We start from the raw sequence: 21,240 nt of genomic DNA on the forward strand, positions 1-21,240 counted from the left end.
AAGTGTTCAGAATCGACGACAACCATAGTGAATTACAAAACTAAATCCACGTCGTAATGAGTATATACAGTCAGCATGGTTGGTCGCTGTTTTCCGCATACTGTATAAAGATCAGGAAAATAAGCGATTGCGAAAAACGGAGACACGCTCAAATGCTGGTGTTTAGTGTATGTAAAATGAGGACAAATTTATTGATTTACAATCTTGAATTCGTCCCTTTTTTCCACAGTTTTGAAGTCGGTGTCTTCCACTTTTTCACAGCAACCAGTTTCCGCAGCTTCAAAATCAATAAATTGGCACTTTAATGCCGGCAGGTTCCACTTGTTTACAGTATCTATCTTCCTTAGCTTTGAAGACACAAAGTTCCGCTTTTTTAATATCTTTGTATTAAAATCCCGCGGATTAAAGTTAAAATGATTTATATATCTCGATCCTGTTTCAGCAGACACCCCATTCCAGTGGACACCACAACAGACCCCATTTACAAGCAAACCAACGCCATTTTCGAGAGACAATCTCAAATGGAGCGCACAGTTTTCTAAAGTGACTCCTGGTAAACTCACAAACTGAGTTTTTTTTCAACTGTGGGGCTTTTGTTTTCTTTATGAACGCAAATACTTTTGTCCTTATTGATGAATTTTTATGAAATTATTGTCCTGAGGGATTTTTGTGCACTTAAATTACCGAGGGATTTTATGAAGTCGGAAATGAATGAATAGACAGACAAACTATATCATACAAAAGTGATAAACAAGAACAAAAATGAAGTAAGATAGCATTGATAAACTTTGACAGCGCCAGAAAAACGGTAGTTATTTAAAAGTTGATTAAACTTCCCTCTAATTTAAAAGTAGCCATTTCTTGCTAGGTTCATCTCTTTTTCAAAATCTTTTTGATTTTTTTTTTGGACCTGCAAGTTTCCCTACGTTTTCTTACTTCCCATTTTGTACCATCTTTCTGTAACCTGACTGCATCAAACCGGGCAATCCTCACACTTGAAGACTCTGTGCAGGCGTCAACGACGCAACACTTGGTTAAAAAGGGGTAGTCTTCAAAGTCTTCCGTTTCAAGTGCGAGGCTTCTCTCATCCTGCTATTATTAGAAGTAGAAATTTCAATAAGCATAAAGTATTATATATAGATTGGAGGTGAATGAAGGCGTAAGGGATTTGTCTGAAGGAAAAAGTTTTCTGTATTTTAAATTTGATATAAATTAAAGAAAGATGGCTTTAGAAAGCCATACTTGTTAAATCCACTGACTGGTGTTTAATCGAATTGACTGAAGCTGCTCAGAAAATATTTAAAAGCTCATATGATTTTACAATTTGAAAAAAAAATGGAGGAGAGGGATTTTTCCGGAAAAATCTCTTTCTATTATTGAATGTTCCATTATTTCAGCTGGCTGGTCAAAATGAAATCAAAACTCCATCTTGGGATGAAGTGTCTTCCAACCTTGACACTTTGTCCAAAGATATTGATGAGTTCGCAGTTTCGACGGAGGTCTAACTTATAAGTGGCGAGACAGAGACCACCGAAGCTGCTATTGAACGATTTGAGATAGCCAAAGCCAAAGCTAGGAGAACACCCACGTTGAAAGATTGACAGTCGTGTGAGGAAACTCAAAGCTGCTGAAATCCGGACGAAGTCTGCTCCGAAAAATTCTAATAACAGGTGATCAAAAAAAGGTTTCTGATTGATTTTGTTGCTTTTTTTGGTTACGTTTATCTGTATGCTCACGTTTACGCTTAATTTGTAGTACAATCATTAACATAAGCTGCACAAAATGTTTGGAAATGTGGCTAATCTAATTTTGATGTTTCGTTCTATCTATTATTTTAAATTTTGTAAAGACTCTTTATCGGAGTAATGCGTTTTGCAGGAACCAAAATTTGTTGGCTCGTCCAATAGCTTTCAGCACACTTGTAATTTGACTTTGTAACCTGTTGTCATTGAGTTTAAATTAAATATTACGTGTTTCAGCTCGGGAAGAGTATTAGGAAAAACGACAATAATTATAGAAAGATTAACATAGCTTTACAGAAAAAAGATTTTACTGGAACAGTGTTGGGTGGGTGTAGTTCATCACCCTCAGTACTTTATTTAACACCCATCAGTACGTTCGTTGCCCCCCCTCCTCAGTGCATTCGTTATTAATTCATCGCACCGTTCAGTACCCTCGTCATCCGGGTTGCCGAAAAATTGTAAGTTACCAATCCACAATGCAAGGTTGTTGCTAATCACTTTTGTAGGCACTAAAAACTAAAAAATCAATTGAATGAGTTCAAATATGATTAAATTCACTGATTCACTTATTGACTTTTGTATTCGCGCGTAGAGCAAATGAAAGGTGAAAATCTGCGCGAAACTTGGTGACGCGATTTGCTCAATTTGAGGGGATTAGTTGCCAATTTACGCATTCATACGTTCACCAAAAATAGCATCAAGGATTTAGCTAATTTTGTTTTGGTTTTTAAACATTTTGTCTACAATTCTCGCATTGTAACTGCTTTCAACAAATTTGGCTTTTAAAAGGTATATTACGTGAAACGGGACCAAAAAAATGTTGTAATCTTCACATTTAAAAAACGATCAAGGAAGACAATATTTTCCGCATCGTCGGTTTCAAACGTAAGACAGACACAAAATACTAGGTGTGCTTCACTATAGTCGGACTCCAACGTAAGCAATTGGACTCCATGATCGGTTTTGAAAATCCGAGAGCTGCATCGCGCTCAGTTTTTGAAGATTGTCTTTATATGGTATTGTAGACTTTGTCCGCTTGGTCGTAAATGTAGGAGAACCTCAATATGATGCGAACAAGATAGTGTACGAAATTCAATTTTTTCAATTCTGACGATCAAAAACTTGAATATGAAGGCAAGCTGCGATGCAAACAATTTGCTTGTTTTAAACTGAACGCGATTTTTAACAAATACAAAAACTGAAACTTTTTTTCAGTTTTTAGTTGAAAATGTTTTTTTCATTTTCGATAATTTATAGGGATATGTCTGGTTTTTCTGTGCTATACAAGTAACTTTGTAATTGTTTAATTAACTCAGGCATTGCTAACATCAAGCCTGGTCTTAAAAGAGGGAAAATATTTACACTGGAAAAATTTAGAACTTTTTAATGCCTATTACTAAACAGAATATGACTACTGAATAAAAACATGATAATGAGATTGAAATTTTCGAAGAATGCATGTACAGAATTCTCCTATAATTTTAACGAAAAATTTGAGAAATGGTTTTTGTATCAGTCCTATTAGGATCATCAAAAGCGAAACAAAAGCGGAAATTTTTCATTACATCTTATGAAACAGTAACGAACAACAAATTGCTTTTAAAACAGGCTTTGAATAAGAGGGTATAAGCTAATAAAAGAGGGTATCTTGTAAAGAACAAAAAAGTGTGCTGCCTTTAGTCGATTTAAAAAAGTATAAAGAATTAGCCATCAATAAACAGATCTTTGTAGAATTAGTATTGTCTTCCGGATAAGCAGTGTATTTTATCAGGTTAGCGATAAAATTAAGTAGCATTTATTTAATTAACCAGAAACTGTATTATTTACCCTATATGATTGGAAATAATGTATGATAATGAAATTTAAAGCTAAGAAGGAAATGAATTTCTTGCTCACGCTTTTCTACTGTAAAAAGCTGTTAATCAAATATTTTCAAGCTGAAATGCATTTCACAGGCTTATCAACATCGACAAATGGAAAAAATTTATGATTTATTCTAGCATTCTAGATCCTAATTAATCAGTTTGAAAATTCCCAGGAACTCTTTCATGTTATCATTTCAATAAATCGATCTTTAAATGCTCTTAGAACAAAAAAAAACCTAACAGAAAAAAACAGACCACAGCAAAACTTCTGTTTAATTTTGAAGCTTAATAGTAAGTTGACGTCACTTAATTATCCCATCAAGATCTAAAACTTTAGTAGAACTTTCAAGTTATTTGAAGGAGTTAACAGATTTAGTAATACAAAAACACTTTTATTTGTCTTAGAAATTTTTTTACGGTTCTGCTCAACATCAAAAACTGTGGTTCCATTTTGCAAATGCAGGCATGGGAGCTGGCGGAGTCACAAACCACGTGAAATGAAAAAAGCGATGTTGCCCAAAAATAAAATCTGCATTCAAGTCTATAGGATTTGTTCTCAAGGATTAGGGTCTGAACCAGCTCCTTCTGCTTTCTTTTAAAAAAGATTTCAGGGGATTCATCAACACTTCCCACTTTGGAAACAGAATGAATTCCACTCAGTTTCAATAGGCTCGTTGTTTTGCCAAAAATTGCTAATAAGTGAGATCAAGTAGTGATATATTTGTTGCGCAAATAATAATACTTTTTTATTGTCGTTTGAAAAAAAACTTTTACTTGGATCCTCAAAACTCCTTTAAGAAACTAGTTACTAAAGTCAATTTTTTGAACATTAATGACTGGATATTTAATATAGCAAGTGAAAAACAACAAAAAACAATCTTGTTGTTGCCATAGATAAAGAACTTCGTAACCAACTAAAGAACTTTGGAACAAACATAATTGCACACCGAGGCTTACACGCCCCAGCGCCATCCCATCTAACGGACATGAGAAAAACCAACCAAGCAGAAATTGCTCTAGCATATCAAAAAAGTTAGACTATCAATAAATTCTATCAATTAAAGATAGACGAAAAAGATTTCAATCGGAAAGATTGACAAGTTGGCTTCGGCAGTAGCTAGTTATGGTTTACGGCGGCTGACTTTAGCTTAATTGAAGGGATAAAGGGGGTGTCATGGGGGAGGGGGGCGCGCGGGGGTGGCGGGGGTCGAGCGCGCTGAGTTATGTTACGGCCGACCATGGGACGCAGCAGCACTGAAAACTAAATCATCAAAATATCTAAGTCTCAAAAATGAAGGCGGATGACTATTCTTCAGAAAGTTCCCCGGAACCTTGCTTTACACCCTGAAATTGTCTCCTCAAAATCATTTTGGTTAACCGTGTATTTAGAGACTACTACGCGTAAGACTCTAAGAGAGCTGCTCGGCCACCTAATGCCCTCCGAGCATCACTTGTTTATCGTGTTCTTAGGATGAGACGTCAAAAATATTGGACAGAAATCAGTCAAGCAAAAATTCAGAAAGAATTGCTCCAAATTCAGAAAGACAGCACCAGTAAAAACAATTGCTCCAAATTCTTGTGGGGCAATGAAAACTCTAGTTTAAGCAGAAGTAAATTTATTGAGGGAGTGAAGCCATGTGTGCTCAAAATTTATTCACGCGACCTACTCACCAATACAGATTGCAGTGACGTCACTCGCACAAATTCATCAGCGGATAAAACAAGTCATCAAAAATTTTGCTCGTTGCCTTGTTGTTTTGAGATCATGTAGTCGTCACAAAACTCAAGGAGGGCGAAGAAATAAATAACACCTGCATAATACTGCCAGGAACTAGCAGCAATGGCTTCTTTGAATTGTAGTCTCAAAATATCTATTGGAAATGAACCGGAAAAAAAGGGGAAAAAATGATTTCTCAAATTGATACAACGTTGTCTAAAAATTATAAATTTCTTTTAGGATAAAGCTTCCACATTTAACATTAATCCGTCAAAATATAGTAATGAAAATCAGTCTGAGAGTGGGGAAGAAATTTTTGTTCACTGCAGCATTCCAGCTGAGAACTGTATCTTTTTTTCAGCTTGCCTGAATGTTTCCAAAAATAAGCAATCAGAAAGGTAGCAATACTCAAAATCCTGATACTTGATACTCCATAAACGCATAAACGCAAAGAACAAAAAAACTGTTGTAACCAACTCGTACGTATACTGACTAGCAACAGAAGTTTCTAATAACAGGAGTGATAACTATGGTTATAAATATTTTGAGAAATTAAAAAAATTATCTTCGTGCTTTTGAAATTGTAAAGATAAATTAAATTAGAAAAAGATTTAATATCATTTCTTAGGCGTTGCCTGGTCACCAAGTCAATTGAGCCAAAGAAACATGCACCAAAATCAGAAAACAAAATACTTGCTAAAAAATCTTTTTCAATAAAATATATTGCTACCTTGAACTATATAACTTAAAATCAATTTCAATTACCCAAAGAAAAAAATAGCGAATTACCAATAAATTGAGTGTTAAATCCCTCAAGCTGTTCAAATCAGCTCATTCCAATAGAGTATATCTAAAATCGAAAGAAACCTTTTTTTTTGAAAAAAAAACGGCCACAATTGTATGAGCGGGTATACAATTTTTATAAACAATAACTGAATAAATAAACAATAAATAAGTTCTTTTGAAAACAATTGCACGTCAATAAAAGGAAGGCAAGGCATGACTTAAATACAAGACTACCATTTTTAGTGAATGCAAGCAACTCAGTAGAGATCCATAAATGCAGAAAAATTTTGGAATGCCAAACAACTTAAAAAAGTATTGAAGATGTTTGGCAACGCTGCAATATCAAATGTCGAGGGTTATTTATCACTGCAGCGAAACCTAAAAACAAGTTCAACAAAAAACCAAAAGGAAAGCAAAAACTAGCCAGATGCCTTGCATTTTGACTAAAATTGGCTGGTTCTTGGCACCATTCACTCGGAAAATCTATTTAAGTCCAAAAAGAATTGATTCAACGCAGCAAACGAAAAACTTAGTAATTCAACGCACTTTCGCTATTAGCTCACATTGCGGCTTTGACATAGTACTTCCATTTCTAAAACATACACGGCCAATAAACACAGAAAAAATTTTAAATTTGACTTTTGTGCAATAATAGTTTTAAATTCCAATTTTTAGAGTCATCTCTTAGTTAGGCATACTCCTGTTCTTTGATGGTAGGATACAGGAGCTAGAATCAATACCAATCAACATTAGATAAGGCGAGTAAATCATGGGCTTTAGAGATGGTAACAAAGACTTATAAAAACACAGTTGTAGTACCAAGCATCTTAAGTTGGTTTATACCGTTTCTAACATTGTCTTTGTTTTTTTTTATCACTCCGTTCATATAAGATTGTTCGGTTCTATCACTCATTTCATATAAGATTGTTTAGCTGGGAAACTCCTGTTTAAATGCACTTTGAGCAGAATGAGCGAAAATAAAACTAGCCTAGAGGAGTCAGAAAGATTTTACGCAAGATGTTGAAAAAGCGGCACACTGAAGTAAAGGTAAACAAATTTTTGCTACGCAGTAAAAAACATAGGACAAATTCTTACATAAATCAAAGAATTTTAGTTGACTAAACGAAATTCTGTTCCGAGAATGGACACAAATGGATTGGGAAAACTACTTAGAAAATCCGATCAAAAACTGAAAATTGGCAAAGGTCAAAGTCATTTTGTCGCATGTAAACAATAATTGCAATCCAGAAACTCTGTTCAAAGAAGTTTTTGCGCTACAAAATAACTTCTACGGTTTGACTTCAAAAATCATAATTATGTGTGAGCAGAGCTGGAGCTCCCAATGCAATTCAATTTTTGAATTCTTAAAAAAAGGAGCAGCGCAATAATAGCCTGCTGAGAAGAGCGGCTGATAAAAAAACGGACACCAATACTCCACTTATAATAAAAAATATACCCGGCAGGTTACCGGAAAATAGATGCCGTTGATTCCCATAACCCTATTGAAACTGAAAGAAAACAAAATGAAAAAAAACTGATTTCCGTACAAAAATTTTTAAGTGCGATTTATTTTGATGTCATTTCGAGGTTGAACATACTCCTGTCTCTCAGTGAGAGGTTAGAGGGTCTATTATCAATATCAAAAAGCATTATATATAATAACTAAAACTTATGAGAACAAATTTAAGTACAGGGCATCTAAAAATGGGCTTTATGGGTTTATCCCCTTTCCATTTCTAACTTTGATTTTTTTATACTGACTCTCTTCATTTTGAATTGTTTTGCTGAGCATCTGCAGTTTAAAAGCACTTTGAGCAGAATGAGAGAAGAGTGAATCTAGCCTACAGAAGTCAAAAAGATTTCACGCAATATGTGGAGAAAGCGGCAAAATGAGGTAAAGCGAAACAAAAAAACAGCAGGACAAGTCCTGACGTACAATTCAAAAATTTTCGTTGACTAAACAAAAAACTAGGCCTAGAACGGACTAAGAATGGATTGGGGAAACCATTTAGATAAAAATCCGATACAAACAATCGAAAAAACAGAAAATCAAAGTGAAATTGCCGCATGTGAACAAAAAACCACTAGCGAGAAAGCGAATTTTTGTTCAAACACCGTTTTCTCACTCTACTTTAAATTTTGAGCGGAAACATTGCAAGCACCAAAACCACTCGCATTTTCGCTCCACTTCCTGTTTTGGCGTGACCAAAATCACTACTCCAATTTGACTTCAAAAATAATGAAAATATGTGAACAGATCTTAAAAAAAACAAAGCCGGAAGAAATCCGGAAACGACTCGAAGGTTAAAATTGCCCATAATTATGACTTAACAACTAGAACAACTATTGTGAAACCTAAACCTCCACAAAAGCCATTAAAAAAAGGAAGAATAGAAACGGCACTCAAAAACAAATTGAATAAAAAGAAACTATAAAAACTTTGAGGGTTTATTAATAGTACAAGGAAACATAAAGCCGAATAAGGTTTATTTTCAATTAGAGTAAGGAAAAGCTCGCAAAACAATGGGCAAGGAATAATAGGGTAAAAAACTTATCTAAGATAAAAAAGAAACTGCAAAAAAAGAAATAGTTTAAAATTTCTTAATTTTTCTGTAATTTTGCCTTAGAACAAAAAAGATTTATACCAAGAAAACTTTTGTCAATTGGTATCTGAATATTCCTTTATTCCTTAAGTAACAAGCTTCTATTCAAATCCCACTGAAAGCATTAAAACAAAAAGAAGGCAAAAAAAACATTAAATTTCTTCTAAAAATCAGCAAAACTGATCAAAAACCTCCAAATTAGCATTATACTCAAATTAACTACTTGAAACCTTCAATTCCTATCAAAACAAACCTAAAACTAATACGATATCATAATCAAATTTCGTACCCATCAAAATTGCAAAAAACTGCTCTTAAAAGCCGCACGTCAACAAAAAAACTTCGCTCGCTTAGAAATTTTTTCACATCAATTTCTCGCTCTCTTAAAAACAGAGGTATGAACAAAAACCACTCTCTTTTCGCTCCGCTTTTCAATTTTGTTCAGCTTCAAAATCACTCCAAATTTTTTCACGCGTTTCATTTCCCGCTTCAAAATTCACTCCAATAAAATTGATTAAAAAAGGACTTCTCCAATACTCCTCTTCGAGTCGTAAAAAGACAGCGCCCCAATACAATTCAAATTCATTGAATTGTAAAAGTTCGACGAATTAAAAAAAATAGGAGCGCTATAATAGCCAGCTGAGAAGATGAGGGCGGCTATTAACAAGAGAAGGCTTATAATAGCTCCTTTCAGCTATAGCAACTATTATAAACCTACCCGCCAGATTGCCGGAAAATAGCCGCCGTTGATTCCAATAAGCATTATTGGGATTGAACGAATAGAAGATATTGAAAAAAAAAGATTTTTGTACAAACAAAATTTTTAAGTCCGATTTATTTTGATAGCACTTCGTAGTTGAACATACTTCTGTTTCTTAGAGAGAGGCTACAGGGGCTACTATCAACACCAATAAGCATAAGAGATGGTAACTAAGACTTATAGGAATGACGTTCAAATAGCAGGCATCTAAAATTGGGCTTTATGGGTTTATCCCGTTTCGATTTCTGACTTCAATTTTTTATACTGACTCTGTTCATTTTGAATTGCTTTGCTGAGCAACTGATGTTCAAATTCACTTTTAGCATAATGAGAGAAGAGAGAAACTAGCCTACAGAAGTCAAAAAGATTTCACGCAAAATGTCGAAAAAGCGGGAAAATGCTAAAACGAAAAGTTCGACGAAGTAAAAAAAATAGGAGCGCAATAATAGCTGGCTGAGAAGATGAGAACGGCTATTAAAAACTACTGTAAGACCAATAATTGCCTTCCTATCGATTCGCGGCTATTAGAAATAAAGCTGACTAATTGTCGTGCACATTGCTCTCCAAGAATGTCCAGCAATTGGGGTCGTAATTAGCTAGCTTTGGTTTGGGGAGGCTAGTTTTATCTTAATTGAAGGTGCATTGGGTGGTCGAGACGGGAGCAAACGGTGCAGGGGACGCAAGCGGGAACGGGTCGATCGCGCTGTGTTACTGGTGGAGCGATGTGCAGGGCTGGGTGTTGTGGTGGAGGGAGGGGTTGATATGGAATGGAGGGTGTGAAGATGGGGTAGTGACGGGTCAAGTAGGAGAGGGGTGAAGTGGGGGGGGGGGGCAAAATCTTAAGAACCACTAATCACGCCATGATTTCAAAAATTACGGAGAATTACATTTGAAATCTAGTAAGCTGACCTCCGGGGTTTGTCCTTTTGTGAGCACGAAAAGTCAGAAGGGTCAGACGAAAAATCGGTCAAGCAAAAAAAAATGCATTAAAAAAGATCACAGGACTAACATAATTGTTACAAACTTCGTTTGAGAGCAATTAAAAATCAAATTACCAGACCGCGCCCATTCTGAATTACAGAATTCTTTCATTACATAATATCGGAAAATATGTTGGGGATTCGAGCTGCAATAACGGTCAACAGCACTGATCCATCTTATCCACAAAACGTCAAGACAATGTGAGAATTAATTACAGTTTCACGTTTACAAATACATTTCATGTGAGGTCAGCAAATTTACACATAGGTCAACTTAAAATTTGTTATAACTGAAAAAATTATTATAAGACTAGCCAATTTGATTCAGATCACTAATCCTAACATGGCACGGAATCCATTTGAAATACATTCAAAAATTTATAGCTCCTCTAAATAATGTGATGTTATACGATTCAAAATTTATATACAAATACACTTACACGACTTTTATATGACTGGTACAAACATATTTTTCTTAAAACAACTGCTTTTTCTCTAGTAAATCAGTTACAAATTGATTTATTGAAAATTTGAATTACGCGCTCAATTTACTGCGCTAATATAGTTTGCTCATGCACCGCGTTTGAACTCCTTTGAGACTAAGACTCCGTTTCTTTCGAAACAGCTCGCGCGTAAGATGCAAATTAAAGTTACTCGACAGTAGTCCATATTCTCAGCAATGACAAACGTATTTTCCTAAATAAATGACAAACAATAGTCATACAAAACGACACACTAATCATTTAATAGGTACAACGTATGGCGGTGATCATCATAACATCCAGCCCATAAAGTTTTAAAAAATTAAAATCGGCACATTCGATATTCGCTATTGTTATTTGCGACATAGTAATGGGCCATTTTAGTCAGCCGAAAATTGCAAGCTCGAAAGTTTTCCTGTGTGTAACTTTGAAAAAACTCACTGCATATATTTTGTAAAAATGTTATGATCTATTAGTTCAAAGCATAGCTTTCACAATTAACCTCGTTTCCATTTAAAGTAGAGCCAGATGAAAAGTTTGAAAACAATTAAAAAATGAAGGAGTGAGCTCAAAAAGGATCAGAACACTAGAGGTAAGACTAAAGATGTATTACCCGCTTGAATTTTGTGTTTGTAAAGGGACACTCTGTATCCAGGGGAGACTAGGTCAAACTCCAGTCCAGACAGCAGCTGGCCTTCCAGAGAGAACTGCGCAGCTACAGCAGCAGAAGAAACGCCTAAAATACAAATCTTGCAGTGTCACGCTGACCTGAGCCAATACAAATGGACAATGTGAATCATTACGTTTTACAGATTCGGCTTATCTGACAAAAAATGCTTCATGGTCGCTACTAACAACATTTTTTTGATAGCGAACTTAGCCCAAAGCTATTCATTGAAGAAGTTCTAAAAATGAATTGAGGTAATCCATGTATGGTTATAAAAAGCATGATATAAAAACTCGGATATGATTTCAATCAACCTGGTTACCAGAGACCTTTGTCTGGCTGAATCTAACCTTGAGATGAGTCGCTTTGGTGAGAAGGAGCAGATGACCATTCGACAGACATGTCACTAGCTGCACTGTTGACAGACACTGCTCCAATCTTCCACACTACCTTTCCACTTTCATTCCTACAAAAATCACAATGGATTACAAATACAAGGATGAAATTTCAGAGTGCGGTGATGAAAAAAAACTATTCCGTTCGTAATCGAAATGGTAGAAAATCATATACATAAAGACGGAGCGATAATGTGCATTAAATCGAACCGACCTGCACGTTGCTTTCAAGTTTTCATTATCAAAAAAACTTTTCAATGATCGTTTATCAATGAACAAACAAGAAACGTACCCGGCAGATTGCCGGAAAATAGCCGCCGTTGATTCCAATAAGCATTATTGGGATTGAACGAATAGAAGATATTGAAAAAAAAAAGATTTTTGTACAAACAAAATTTTTAAGTCCGATTTATTTTGATAGCTCTTCGTAGTTGAACATACTTCTGTTTCTTAGAGAGAGGCTACAGGGGCTACTATCAACACCAATAAGCATAAGAGATGGTAACTAAGACTTATAGGAATGACGTTCAAATAGCAGGCATCTAAAATTGGGCTTTATGGGTTTATCCCGTTTCGATTTCTGACTTCAATTTTTTATACTGACTCTGTTCATTTTGAATTGCTTTGCTGAGCAACTGATGTTCAAATTCACTTTTAGCATAATGAGAGAAGAGAGAAACTAGCCTACAGAAGTCAAAAAGATTTCACGCAAAATGTCGAAAAAGCGGCAAAATGCTAAAGCGAAAAAAAGTTCGACGAAGTAAAAAAAAATAGGAGCGCAATAATAGCTGGCTGAGAAGATGAGAACGGCTATTAAAAACTACTGTAAGACCAATAATTGCCTTCCTATCGATTCGCGGCTATTAGAAATAAAGCTGACTAATTGTTGTGCACATTGCTCTCCAAGAATGTCCAGCAATTGGGGTCGTAATTAGCTAGCTTTGGTTTGGGGAGGCTAGTTTTATCTTAATTGAAGGTGCATTGGGTGGTCGAGACGGGAGCAAACGGTGCAGGGGACGCAAGCGGGGTCGGGTCGATCGCGCTGTGTTACTGGTGGAGCGATGTGCAGGGCTGGGTGTTGTGGTGGAGGGAGGGGTTGATATGGAATGGAGGGTGTGAAGATGGGGTAGTGACGGGTCAAGTAGGAGAGGGGTGAAGTGGGGGGGGGGGCAAAATCTTAAGAACCACTAATCACGCCATGATTTCAAAAATTACGGAGAATTACATTTGAAATCTAGTAAGCTGACCTCCGGGGTTTGTCCTTTTGTGAGCACGAAAAGTCAGAAGGGTCAGACGAAAAATCGGTCAAGCAAAAAAAATGCATTAAAAAAGATCACAGGACTAACATAATTGTTACAAACTTCGTTTGAGAGCAATTAAAAATCAAATTACCAGACCGCGCCCATTCTGAATTACAGAATTCTTTCATTACATAATATCGGAAAATATGTTGGGGATTCGAGCTGCAATAACGGTCAACAGCACTGATCCATCTTATCCACAAAACGTCAAGACAATGTGAGAATTAATTACAGTTTCACGTTTACAAATACATTTCATGTGAGGTCAGCAAATTTACACATTGGTCAACTTAAAATTTGTTATAACTGAAAAAATTATAATAAGACTAGCCAATTTGATTCAGATCACTAATCCTAACATGGCACGGAATCCATTTGAAATACATTCAAAAATTTATAGCTCCTCTAAATAATGTGATGTTATACGATTCAAAATTTATATACAAATACACTTACACGACTTTTATTTGACTGGTACAAACAAATTTTTCTTAAAACAACAGCTTTTTCTCTAGTAATTCAGTTACAAATTAATTTATTGAAAATTTGAATTACGCGCTCAATGTACTGCGCTAAAATAGAGTTTGCTCATGCATCGCGTTTGAACTCTTTTGAGACTAAGATTCTGTTTCGAAACTGCTCGCGCGAAAGATGCAAATTAACGTTACTCCACAGTAGTCCATATTCTCAGCAATGACAAACGTATTTTCCTGAACAAATGACAAACAATAGTCATACAAAACGACACACAAATCATTTAATAGGTACAACGTATGGCGGTGATCATCATAACATCCAGCCCATAAAGTTTTAAAAAATTAAAATCGGCACATTCGATATTCGCTATTGTTATTTGCGACATAGTAATGGGCCATTTTAGTCAGCCGAAAATTGCAAGCTCGAAAGTTTTCCTGTGTGTAACTTTGAAAAAACTCACTGCATATATTTTGTAAAAATGTTATGATCTATTAGTTCAAAGCATAGCTTTCACAATTAACCTCGTTTCCATTTAAAGTAGAGCCAGATGAAAAGTTTGAAAACAATTAAAAAATGAAGGAGTGAGCTCAAAAAGGATCAGAACACTAGAGGTAAGACTAAAGATGTATTACCCGCTTGAATTTTGTGTTTGTAAAGGGACACTCTGTATCCAGGGGAGACTAGGTCAAACTCCAGTCCAGACAGCAGCTGGCCTTCCAGAGAGAACTGCGCAGCTACAGCAGCAGAAGAAACGCCTAAAATACAAATCTTGCAGTGTCACGCTGACCTGAGCCAATACAAATGGACAATGTGAATCATTACGTTTTACAGATTCGGCTTATCTGACAAAAAATGCTTCATGGTCGCTACTAACAACATTTTTTTGATAGCGAACTTAGCCCAAAGCTATTCATTGAAGAAGTTCTAAAAATGAATTGAGGTAATCCATGTATGGTTATAAAAAGCATGATATAAAAACTCGGATATGATTTCAATCAACCTGGTTACCAGAGACCTTTGTCTGGCTGAATCTAACCTTGAGATGAGTCGCTTTGGTGAGAAGGAGCAGATGACCATTCGACAGACATGTCACTAGCTGCACTGTTGACAGACACTGCTCCAATCTTCCACACTACTTTTCCACTTTCATTCCTACACAAATCACAATGGTTTACAAATACAAGGATGAAATTTCAGAGTGCGGTGATGAAAAAAACTATTCAGTTCGTAATCGAAATGGTAGAAAATCATATACATAAAGACGGAGCGATAATGTGCATTAAATCGAACCGACCTGCACGTTGCTTTCAAGTTTTCATTATCAAAAAACTTTTCAATGATCGTTTATCAATGAACAAACAAGAAACGTACCCAGCAGATTGCTGGAATATAGCCACCATTGATTCCCATAACATCGATCGTGATTGAAAGCGCAAAAATTTGAAATTGATTGTACAAAAAAATAAAGTGCAAGCTATTTTGAATGAATTTCGTAGCTATACATGCTCCTGTTTCTTTGAGGAGAGGATAAAGTGGCTGGAATCAATACCAAAGAACAACCCTCCTGGTAACTAAGACTAATCAGAACCAATTTGAAATACCAGACATGTAAAACCAGGTTTCTGGAAATTGGCTGTGTTCATTTTAGATTGCGTTGCTGAGCAACTGTTGCTTAACAGCACTTCGAGCAGAATGAGCAAAGAATGAAACTAGCCAAAAGGTCAAAACTAATCTATGGAAGAACTAAGCTAATACGAACCAAATTTTCGTTTGATTACGAGAGAAACAATAGACTTTCACTTAGGTCTCAGCCAACTTCTCACTAAGCAAAATAAAACCTTTTTAATATTGCTAATAACTATGAAACAACACGAACGAAAAATATGACAAAATCAATATCTTTTCGAAAACATTCTGCACCTTTTGAAATTCCGAAAAAACATTTGCAACAGAACGTGCAATGTAATGAAGTTTAATAAGCGACGAATAAATGAGTGACAAAACAAAAACAAGTTACATACAGTGGAGACCGAGAAAAGAACCAAAAATTCAAAATCCAATACTTCTAATACATACAAAATTATAGGTCTCAACGTCTTAATACTAGTTGTGTTAAAACACTTCTCAAATTGGCCATCCCAGCAGTGACCCCACCCAATGCCCGACCAACACGCACTGATAAACAAAACAACAAAAACCTGGAAAAAACTTCAACATTTTTCTTCTGTTTCCATGAAAACTGCCCAGCTGTCTAACAATCATATGCCCCATTTTATTTTAAAAAAACACTGAGAACAATAGCAATTATTGAACATGAAGTACTATTACAAAACGCTCAAAACAGAAGATATAGGTAAAAAATAAATAAAATAATTAAAAGAATGGGTCAAACTTGATAAAATTTAATCAATTTCTTTTATCAAAAGCGAGTCAAAAATTGACACCGATCAACCGAAAACGTCACCACAAGTATTAAAAACACCACCCGCAACAACAAAATTAACTAAATACAACAAAGATATTTGTAGGATACAAAAAATGCTGGTAAAAAAGCGTTTAAACTGCAGATACACGCAATCAGCCGAAAATTAGAACAGCTGGTCAAAAAAGCTTACAAACGTTCAATTACTAGTTAAATAATTGCAAAAAAATGACTTTAAATGATAAAATTGAAGCTGAAGTAATATAGCCGGCAGATTGCCGGTATAGCTGCGAAGGAAACATAACCGGAAGATTACCGGAACAGCTGGGAAAGAAATAAACTTGCGTGCCGTATAGTAGAGACAGAAACAGATACATATATAAGTTGAAAAAATTTTCGACGTCGGTCAAATACATTAAAAAACATTCGGCTATAAATGAAAAAAGCTTGTTAAAATTCATTTCCAGAAATCAAATACATTAAAAAACATTCGGCTATAAATGAATAAAACTTGTTAAAATTCATTCCCAGAACACTTTTCATTAGTGACCTCTATTTCACATATGAGTTCCTTTGACATCAAACTAATTCGAATCAAACTTAAGTTTCTAAGTGCAAAACTCACTTTATTGAAAGAGGTAAGTCACGTACGACCAAAATTTAATCATGCAAATTACCTACAAACTATGGCTAAAAAGAATGAGAAACAATGTCACGCGCGTAACTGCCGCTAGTGAGAGGAAGAGGACATTCAGAAAATTTGACATTTTCAGCTTTGCTGTGTGAATTAAGGTAAAACGAAAAAAGAGCGTCAGACAACGAAACAAGAACAACCAAGAGCACCGCAATGAAGCTCCACTCAGCTTACAGCTATAAACATACCCGGTAGATTGCCGGAAAATAGCCGCCGTTCAATCCCATAATTCTATTGGGATTGAAATAAAAGAAAATATCAACAAAAATTGATTTTTGTATAGAAACATTTTCAAGTGCGACTTATTTTGATGTCATTTCGTAATTGAACATACTCCGTCTCTAAGTGAGAGGCTACAGGGTCTAGTATCAATACCAATAAGCATTATAGATGGTAACTAAAACTTATGAGAATAAAGTTCAAGTAACGGGCATCTAAAAATGTGCTTTATGGGTTTATCCCGTTTCTATTTCTCACTTTGATTCTTTTATACTGACTCTCTTCATTTTGAAATGCTTTGCTGAGCAGGTGCTGTTTAAAAAGATTTTGATCGGAATGACAGAAGAGTGAAACTAGCCTAGAGAAGTCAAAAAGATTTCACGTAAAATGTCGAAAAAGCGGCAAAATGGGTAAAGCGAATAAAAGTTCGACGAAGTAAAAAAATAGGAGCGCTATAATAGCCGGCTGAGAAGATCAGGGCGGCTATTAAACATAACCAACTAACGTATAGCGAATTGCTCTCAAACGACCGGCGAGCGGTTGGCTTCGCCAGTAGATAGGCACGGTTTAGTGAGGCTACCTTTGGCTTAATTGAAGAGTCGTGAGCGCAGCGGGGGGGGGGGGTTCGCCGGGGGCTGATGGGGTGGCAACAGTGGGGGGAGTCAATCTCTAAGAACCGTCCTTCGCACCATAAGTATATGTCTCCAAAAACAGATTCTGTGAATCGCATGCTTGATGACTAGTGAGCTGAAAGGCTCTAAGAGCACTTAATGCCCGCTGGGCGCTGCATGTTTATCCCGTTTTTGAAGACGAAAAGTCAAATGCGTCAGACGAAATATTGGTCAAACGAAAAAACGCATAAAAAAGACCGACAGGACTAATATAATTGCTACAAACTTCGTTTGAGAGCAATTAAAAAACATTGGCTTGAAAAATTTGCGTGATCTCTCTTAGAAAACTGCATGAGAAAAAAACAACTATATCTTTTGCTCTGCGTTTAACATTTGTTCAGCAGATTGACCTTAACACTTGTTTTCACGTGCGGTATTTGATTTTACATCCTCAAAGAGAGAAAAAAGGAGACACCGATTTTTAAAAACCACTTCACCATTGCTCCTCTTCGAGTCGCAAAAAAAAAGAACACAATACAGCGGCTTTTAATCAGCCCAAGTATCATTGGTTGGTTTAATCGATTGTAGCAAGTCCAGGATTACTTTTGCTAGATTCTCTCAGTTATGCGCAGCTAAGATACATAATTTCGCTATCATCATCAATTCGCTACCATCAGCAATTTCGTAGCTATACATGCTCCTGTTTCTTTGAGGAGAGGATAAAGTGGCTGGAATCAATACCAAAGAACAACCCTCCTGGTAACTAAGACTAATCAGAACCAATTTGAAATACCAGACATGTAAAACCAGGTTTCTGGAAATTGGCTGTGTTCATTTTAGATTGCGTTGCTGAGCAACTGTTGCTTAACAGCACTTCGAGCAGAATGAGCAAAGAATGAAACTAGCCAAAAGGTCAAAACTAATCTATGGAAGAACTAAGCTAATACGAACCAAATTTTCGTTTGATTACGAGAGAAACAATAGACTTTCACTTAGGTCTCAGCCAACTTCTCACTAAGCAAAATAAAACCTTTTTAATATTGCTAATAACTATGAAACAACACGAACGAAAAATATGACAAAATCAATATCTTTTCGAAAACATTCTGCACCTTTTGAAATTCCGAAAAAACATTTGCAACAGAACGTGCAATGTAATGAAGTTTAATAAGCGACGAATAAATGAGTGACAAAACAAAAACAAGTTACATACAGTGGAGACCGAGAAAAGAACCAAAAATTCAAAATCCAATACTTCTAATACATACAAAATTATAGGTCTCAACGTCTTAATACTAGTTGTGTTAAAACACTTCTCAAATTGGCCATCCCAGCAGTGACCCCACCCAATGCCCGACCAACACGCACTGATAAACAAAACAACAAAAACCTGGAAAAAACTTGAACATTTTTTCTTCTGTTTCCATGAAAACTGCCCAGCTGTCTAACAATCGTATGCCCCATTTTATTTTAAAAAACACTGAGAACAATAGCAATTATTGAACATGAAGTACTATTACAAAACGCTCAAAACAGAAGATATAGGTAAAAAATAATTAAAATAATTAAAAGAATAAAAATGGGTCAAACTTGATAAAATTTAATCAATTTCTTTTATCAAAAGCGAGTCAAAAATTGACACCGATCAACCGAAAACGTCACCACAAGTATTAAAGACACCACCTGCAACAACAAAATTAACTAAATACAACAAAGATATTTGTAGGATACAAAAAATGCTGGTAAAAAAGCGTTTAAACTGCAGATACACGCAATCAGCCGAAAATTAGAACAGCTGGTCAAAAAAGCTTACAAACGTTCAATTACTAGTTAAATAATTGCAAAAAAAATGACTTTAAATGATAAAATTGAAGCTGAAGTAATATAGCCGGCAGATTGCCGGTATAGCTGCGAAGGAAACATAACCGGAAGATTGCCGGAACAGCTGGGAAAGAAATAAACTTGCGTGCCGTATAGTAGAGACAGAAACAGATACATATATAAGTTGAAAAAATTTTCGACGTCGGTCAAATACATTAAAAAACATGCGGCTATAAATGAAAAAAGCTTGTTAAAATTCATTTCCAGAAGTCAAATACATTAAAAAACATTCGGCTATAAATGAATAAAACTTGTTAAAATTCATTCCCAGAACACTTTTCATTAGTGACCTCTATTTCACATATGAGTTCCTTTGACATCAAACTAATTCGAATCAAACTTAAGTTTCTAAGTGCAAAACTCACTTTATTGAAAGAGGTAAGTCACGTACGACCAAAATTTAATCATGCAAATTACCTACAAACTATGGCTAAAAAGAATGAGAAACAATGTCACCCGCGTAACTGCCGCTAGTGAGAGGAAGAGGACATTCAGAAAATTTGACATTTTCAGCTTTGCTGTGTGAATTAAGGTAAAACGAAAAAAGAGCGTCAGACAACGAAACAAGAACAACCAAGAGCACCGCAATGAAGCTCCACTCAGCTTACAGCTATAAACATACCAGGTAGATTGCCGGAAAATAGCCGCCGTTCAATCCCATAATTCTATTGGGATTGAAATAAAAGAAAATATCAACAAAAATTGATTTTTGTATAGAAACATTTTCAAGTGCGACTTATTTTGATGTCATTTCGTAATTGAACATACTCCGTCTCTAAGTGAGAGGCTACAGGGTCTAGTATCAATACCAATAAGCATTATAGATGGTAACTAAAACTTATGAGAATAAAGTTCAAGTAACGGGCATCTAAAAATGTGCTTTATGGGTTTATCCCGTTTCTATTTCTCACTTTGATTCTTTTATACTGACTCTCTTCATTTTGAAATGCTTTGCTGAGCAGCTGCTGTTTAAAAAGATTTTGATCGGAATGACAGAAGAGTGAAACTAGCCTAGAGAAGTCAAAAAGATTTCACGTAAAATGTCGAAAAAGCGGCAAAATGGGTAAAAAAGTTCGACGAAGTAAAAAAATAGGAGCGCTATAATAGCCGGCTGAGAAGATCAGGGCGGCTATTAAACATAACCCACTAACGTATAGCAAATTGCTCTCAAACGACCGGCGAGCGGTTGGCTTCGCCAGTAGATAGGCACGGTTTAGTGAGGCTACCTTTGGCTTAATTGAAGGGTCGTGAGCGCAGCGGGGGGGGGGTGCACCGGGGGCTGATGGGGTGGCAACAGTGGGGGGAGTCAATCTCTAAGAACCGTCCTTCGCACCATAAGTATATGTCTCCAAAAACAGATTCTGTGAATCGCATGCTTGATGACTAGTGAGCTGAAAGGCTCTAAGAGCACTTAATGCCCGCTGGGCGCTGCCTGTTTATCCCGTTTTTGAAGACGAAAAGTCAAATGCGTCAGACGAAATATTGGTCAAAAGAAAAAACGCATAAAAAAGACCGACAGGACTAATATAATTGCTACAAACTTCGTTTGAGAGCAATTAAAAAACACTGGCTTGAAAAATTTGCGTGATCTCTCTTAGAAAACTGCATGAGAAAAAAACAACTATATCTTTTGCTCTG

The 21,240-nt window shown here is 35.9% G+C and overlaps 2 protein-coding genes across 2 annotated transcripts in view; both read right to left on the reverse strand.

The window, feature by feature from the left end:
- Positions 1-11,110: 11,110 nt before the first annotated feature.
- LOC142346266 (F-BAR domain only protein 2-like) lies at positions 11,111-13,403 on the reverse strand. The gene is made up of 4 exons (XM_075398780.1): positions 13,390-13,403; positions 11,953-12,068; positions 11,549-11,671; positions 11,111-11,149 (listed from the first exon to the last, which is right to left on the reverse strand). Exons 1-4 carry the CDS (start codon positions 13,401-13,403, stop codon positions 11,127-11,129), a joined length of 276 nt encoding a protein of 91 aa, XP_075254895.1. The 3' UTR covers positions 11,111-11,126.
- Positions 13,404-13,510: 107 nt separating this feature from the next.
- LOC142345841 (uncharacterized) overlaps positions 13,511-21,240 on the reverse strand; it is a 31,008-nt gene continuing 23,278 nt past the window's right edge. The window contains exons 12-14 of the mRNA XM_075398249.1: positions 14,812-14,927; positions 14,408-14,530; positions 13,511-14,008 (exon numbers count right to left, since the gene is read on the reverse strand). Coding sequence (XP_075254364.1) covers positions 13,986-14,008; positions 14,408-14,530; positions 14,812-14,927 — 262 coding nt within the window. The 3' untranslated portion in view covers positions 13,511-13,985. The remainder of the gene's footprint in view (positions 14,009-14,407; positions 14,531-14,811; positions 14,928-21,240) is intronic.

This window comes from Convolutriloba macropyga, chromosome 9 (genome assembly GCF_964194025.1).
Source record: "Convolutriloba macropyga chromosome 9, txConMacr16.3, whole genome shotgun sequence".
Lineage (NCBI taxonomy): Eukaryota > Metazoa > Xenacoelomorpha > Acoela > Convolutidae > Convolutriloba > Convolutriloba macropyga.

Bases quoted from the DNA above. Each gene is read 5' to 3' on its own strand.
- LOC142346266 (XM_075398780.1), bottom strand. The intron at 11,672-11,952 runs GTTAGATTCAGC...TTTGTATTTTAG, and splicing joins CCAAAGCGACTCATCTCAAG to GCGTTTCTTCTGCTGCTGTA. The intron at 11,150-11,548 runs GTAATACATCTT...TCATTTATTTAG, and splicing joins CAAACACAAAATTCAAGCGG to GAAAATACGTTTGTCATTGC.